General features: G+C 31.6%; 1 protein-coding gene across 1 annotated transcript in view; it reads left to right on the forward strand.

Annotated features, from left to right (window-relative positions):
* LOC106464991 (exocyst complex component 7-like) overlaps nucleotides 1–5,991 on the forward strand; it is a 91,489-nt gene that overhangs the window by 28,545 nt on the left and 56,953 nt on the right. Inside the window, exons 5-7 of the mRNA XM_022392819.1 lie at nucleotides 931–1,048; nucleotides 3,088–3,132; nucleotides 4,657–4,774. Of these exons, the coding sequence (XP_022248527.1) occupies nucleotides 931–1,048; nucleotides 3,088–3,132; nucleotides 4,657–4,774 (281 nt within the window). The remainder of the gene's footprint in view (nucleotides 1–930; nucleotides 1,049–3,087; nucleotides 3,133–4,656; nucleotides 4,775–5,991) is intronic.

Here is a 5,991-nt window from a genome sequence, read left to right on the forward strand (position 1 = left end):
CAGTGCTGCATTCAGTATACCAAGTGACACACAAAAATTGATGTTTATCTGTGTTTATTTAATATTTGCTTTTAAATTAAGAACTTAAGTAATATGTGATATTAAAATTTGAGTCATAATCTACAGTTTGATACAAAAGTTATTGATATAAATTCATGATATAGTAGTTCAGTAAAATTTTGAATGCTAGTCAACAAATGAGATGACATGGCCTTTCACTCATGACCCGTCTCGAAAGGGTTAATGTTTATTTAACCCTTTAGGCACACCCATTGCCACAAGATGACCAAATGACGCGGTTTAAATTTCCCATTGGAAATACAAATCATGAGCACAGAATCAATAGACAAAGCCTAATCTTCAAATCTTAGCTACTAATTCATATCCAACCTGGTGTGTGTTGCTATTCAAAACATTGGTAATGTTTGCAGTTGAAAATTGTGTACTTTTTATTAGAAAAACAGACCAAAAATGGCATCAGATCGCTTCAGTGTTTTCACACTTGAAGAGACAATTGAATTTGTGCAAGCTGATGATTATTCTGGCTGTGAACCTGAATTATCTGTTGATGATTTTTGAGCATGATGTGACTGTATGGTTAAAGGGCAAGTTTTTGTTTTAAGTAATATGTACCAAGATCTATTTGAATAAAATTAGTAGAAAATTGTAAAGTCTTAAGATTGACAGCTGTGTGATTATTTATTTAAATTATGAATGAAACAGCCTAGCTGTGTGATTATTTATTTAAATTATGAATGAAACAGCCTAGCCTGGTGTCTGTTTTATATATCAGAAGGCTTACGTGAATATGTCATATATGAGTTGCATTTATGAAATCTTATATCACAAGACAATAGGTGAAAACATAATTAATAATGTTATCTATTGTATAGTTTTATATAACAATATCAGTCATTGCTTTCTCTCCAGATGTCATTATTTGATGCTGGAGGAGATGCCTTAGAACGAGAGTTTCGAGGTTTGCTCTCTCGGCATAGTAAACCTATGCCACCTGTCTTGATACTGGATCTAGTAGGAATGGATGATGGTAGGTTTCCCTTCACCATACATGTAAAGACTATTGAATTCTTGTTATAACATTTTAAAAAATATTATAGTAGTTTTTATGTCACTAATACTTGAAGTTTTATTTTTATTCTTACCTTTTGTTTTTGAAACTTGTAAGAAAGGTATAGAGAATTCTTTACTTATTATTATGTGTTGAAATCAACTTTGATCACGACTTTGTAGTTTGAAGATGGCTTGAATTAGTAACAAAGGAAACTTTTGTGTAAGCTTCACACAATAACAAATAAAATGTTTTGACAAGGTTTTGTCATCATCAGGTACAAGTAGTTATGGAGACACGGGTAGGTATATACAGTATGGAACAAAAAGGGCACATAACTGGAGACTACTTAACAGCTTAGTAAAGGTATCTTGACACCCCAGGGTGTTGGTTTAGAGTAGGGTTGTTTTATTAAATTAAGATTGCTTCCTTGATTTTTCATTTGTTGATGTTTGGTTCTTTGTTTAAAATTACAGTGTTTTTAATAGATATACTATGGTTTTTTGAGTTGCAGCAGTGGTAAACATGGGAGGAGTTTTTATTGTGTGTGTGGTGAATCTGGTTTTCAATTTTTTTCCAGTTCCTCCGATGTAGAATGGGCAGATATACATTATTTTAAAAAACAAAGTTGATATTGTGTGATTTTTCATAATATTTACTTATTAGCAATTCTAGTTTAAAGCCAGGTTTCTGAATGAATGTGAAGCTGACAGGAATTTTATGTTTCAAAACAAGTATGAATTATTTTTGAACTGATTTCAGGGATAAATGGTAAACTGCAGTGTAATGTTGTGTTGTTTTTTTTAGTGTTAGTTTTGTTTAGTGAGTTGAATTTTGAATTTTTGTTCTGGTAATTGTGTGTGATTTTAACCAAAGAACTAAACATAAACAAACAAAAAATCAATGAAGCTATCTTAATTGAACAAAATAACCCATTCTAAACCAACACCCCGGAGGGACCAAGATACCTTTACTAAGCTGGTAAGTAGTCTATAGTAGTCACGGTGGCCCTCTTTGTTCAGTACTGTATATATATATATATTCCTGTGTTTACATAAACTACTTGTACCTGATGATGACAAAGCCTTGGGAAACAATATATATTTATCACTATGTTAAACTTGTAATAAAGTTTTCTTATTACTCATTCAAGCTATCTTCAGACTTTATTAGTACAAGTCTTGGTCACTTAAACTACGTGTTGTTAGAATTTGTGAATATTTTGATAAGAATCTATTTTAATACTCTTTCCACATAATCTGAATCTAAGTGCATTTCTAGAATTGGTGGCTACACTTCTTATTTCCAGAGATGATGGTTACATTTTTTTTTTCAAAGTAGGTAGTTATGCTTCTTATTTTCAGGTTTTGACCTTTACACTTCTTACTGTGGTAACCATGATGATTGGAATATACTTTCCAAGTCTTATCATGTTCCTACTTTGTTGTTTTGTTAGGATATTTTTGCTATAATCCTTCCAGACTGAGACAGTTGAAAAATTGACATACAAAAGTACTTGATATTTGGGGAGAATACTTTGTGAAATAATACATTCTGACTAACTGTTTTGACCAAAAGGAGACAAACAAATAATATCTCACATTGAAAGATAAGCTCACTTTAAGAGTATTTTTCCTGTAGTCCTTTCTGGGTTACATATTTTTTAAAGATTAATGTAACTATCTTTTGATTTGACATGTATTTATATGAAAAGTCACTTAGTTTGTATATTGTATTGGTGTATATTCTGAATCCCATACTTCAGAAGTCAGCAGTTCCATCAGCATGCTCCATTATTACTTGTGTTTCAAGAAGATTTTTTCATGTTGATAATTTTATAAAAGACTAGTATCCATATCAGTACTGTTTTAGAAACCTTATTGGCTGGTATTGTATTAATTAACACTGAATGCAGATGTTTGGTTTGTTTGTGTGTATATACATGTTTTTAATATTGTAAAAAGTAAATTGCACATTTCATAAACCAGTTCTAGTTTATCATTATTTTTGTTTTATAGAGTTACCCAATGAAGAAGAAAAACATATTGTGGATCAGTTGCCTGGTAAATAGCATTTTGTAACATTTCTTATTGTTTAAAAAAGTTTTAGTCTAAATACAATTTCAGAATTAAAGATGAAATATAAGTACAGAGGGTTAATTCTACATGACAGGAACAGTGTTCAAGTTTCCATTCTGCTTTAGAAACTGTTTCTTCTATCATCAAACATACTTAACTTGATGGTCGTAATTATATACCATTCATCATAACAATCTTTGCTCTTTCCAAGTCTTTTGACTTGATGCTTTAGCTTTCCTGGCATTCTGTGAAGTTCACAAAGCTGTTGTCAGTATGCTCTCTTGATAATAATTAGAGTTCACCTTTGGTTCACTTTATATCTTGTGAAGTTTAAACATTTTCAATTAGATGAGAAATCTGCAGCAAACATAAAGAGTGATTGAAAACTTTCTTTACATTCTGTGAACCATATGCTTTTTTTTTTATTACAAGTAGAGCCATGACTCCTCCAATGTTGCAACAATCTTCTACCTTTGCTATGTCTTGTGTTGCAATCTTTTTCCATCTCTGCCATGTACTGTTCAATGTTGCAGTAATCTTCCACCTCTCCATGTCTTGTCCAGTTTTACAACAGTATTTTTTTTTGTCATGTTTTGTCTAGTTTTGCAGCACTCTTCTGTTTCTGCCATGTTTTATCTAGTGTTGCAATGATCTTCCATGATTTATTTGGTGATTTATGCCTCCAGTGTTTATTAGAATCAGTTTTTGTACTCCTGATTTTCCCTTACTATTCAGTATATTATAGATTGTTTTCTTTGAAATGGGTGTGCTGGTTTTCCCTTACTATTCAGTATTATATAGATTGTTTTCTTGAAATTGGTGTGCTGGTTTTCCCTTACTGTTCAGTATATTACAGATTGTTTTCCTTGAAATTGGTGTGCTGGTTTTCCCTTACTGTTCAGTATATTACAGATTGTTTTCCTTGAAATTGGTGTGCTGGTTTTCCCTTACTGTTCAAAATATTATAGGTTGTTTTCCTTGAAATTGGTGTGCTGGTTTTCCCTTACTGTTCAAAATATTATAGGTTGTTTTCTTTGAAATTGGTGTGCTGGTTTTCCCTTACTGTTCAAAATATTATAGGTTGTTTTCTTTGAAATTGTTGTAATTTACGTTTTCCTACAAGAATATCCTTCCACCTCAAGTCTGTTGCATTTTCTTCCATTGTAAGTCTCAGTAAAATACAGGAAGTATTAATATATTTTCATGTTTCACAAGTTTGTTTTGGAATTATTTCACTTTTTTTTGGTTCAAATATTTGTCGGTTTTCCATTATGTATAGAAATCACGTTGTTTCTTGTTTCTGACTAAATTAAGTTTTGATTATTTAATGAAGTCCAATTTGTAACTATAACATATCATTGTGTCATTGAATATATATACATATACTATGGAAAAGCATCTCTCTCATCAAATTAATCTGATTTCTAACAAAAAACAGGAAAATATCTATAAGAACTTTTATGTCACTACACAGTAATCTTTATCAAATAAGTTATTTATCAAATGCAGAAAAAACTGTCCAGGATCTCATCAAAATAGCTGAATGGCTCAGAAAGAACAGAAATGAAGATTTTGCAAATATTTATGCCACTATTCGCTCCAGTATACTTCAGAAATCTCTTCAGGGGTAAGTAGTTACATCAATTTGGGTAAACAAGTTAAGATTTTTATTAAAACATTGTTCTTGAAATTTACTACCATCTGTAGTATTATGACAATAGTTTTGTTCAAATGTACAGTGAATATAATATAATTGTAAATACAAGATTACAAGATGTGAAAGCAATATAATTAGATATAAATATTGGGCAAGACAGAAGTGTAGTCATTTTGATTTAAGTCTTCTTTGTTTTATTATTGGTGGTGGAACATTGCTGACTAATGCAACCTTTTTGTACATTGTTTTATCAAACAAAGTTTATTCAATCATTTTTAGAAACAAATACCGGAGAATTATTAAGAAAATCCATGTTATGATTGACAACATATTTAAACTTCTAAAATTCAGACGTTTTGAAATATACATTTCCATGGTATGAATTAACAAATATTAATTGTGAAAAACATGTCCATAACTAGCATCATTGTTATATCCTATTTCCAGACACTTGTCTACAACTACACTTTTGTATCATTGTTATGGCCCACTTCCAGACACTTGTCTACAACTACACTTTAGTATCATTGTTATGGCCCACTTCCAGACACTTGTCTACAACTACACTTTAGCATCATTATTGTGGCCCACTTCCAGACACTTGTCTACAACTATACTTTAGATCATCATTATTGTGGACTACTTCCAGACACTTGTCTACAACTATACTCTAGATCATCATTATTGTGGGCTACTTCCAGACACTTGTCTACAATTACACTTAGTATCATTGTTATGGCCCACTTCCAGACAATTGTCTACAACTATACTTTAGCATCATTATTGTGGCCCACTTCCAGACACTTGTTTACAACTACACTTTAGTATCATTGTTATGGCTCACTTCCAGACACTTGTCTACAACTATACTTTAGCATTATTATTGTGGCCCACTTCCAAACACTTGTCTTCAACTACACTTTAGTATCATTGTTATGGCCCACTTCCAGACACTTGTCTTCAACTACACTTTTGTATCATTGTCATGGCCCACTTCCAGACACTTGTCTACAACTATACTTTAGCATTATTATTGTGGCCCACTTCCAGACACTTGTCTTCAACTACACTTTAGTATCATTGTTATGGCCCACTTTCAGACACTTGTCTACAACTACACTTTAGTATCATTGTTATGGCCCACTTTCAGACACTTGTCTAAAACTACACTTTAGTATCATTGTTAT

This window comes from Limulus polyphemus, unplaced genomic scaffold, assembly GCF_000517525.1.
Source record: "Limulus polyphemus unplaced genomic scaffold, Limulus_polyphemus-2.1.2 Scaffold1804, whole genome shotgun sequence".
In the NCBI taxonomy this organism is placed as follows: domain Eukaryota; kingdom Metazoa; phylum Arthropoda; class Merostomata; order Xiphosura; family Limulidae; genus Limulus; species Limulus polyphemus.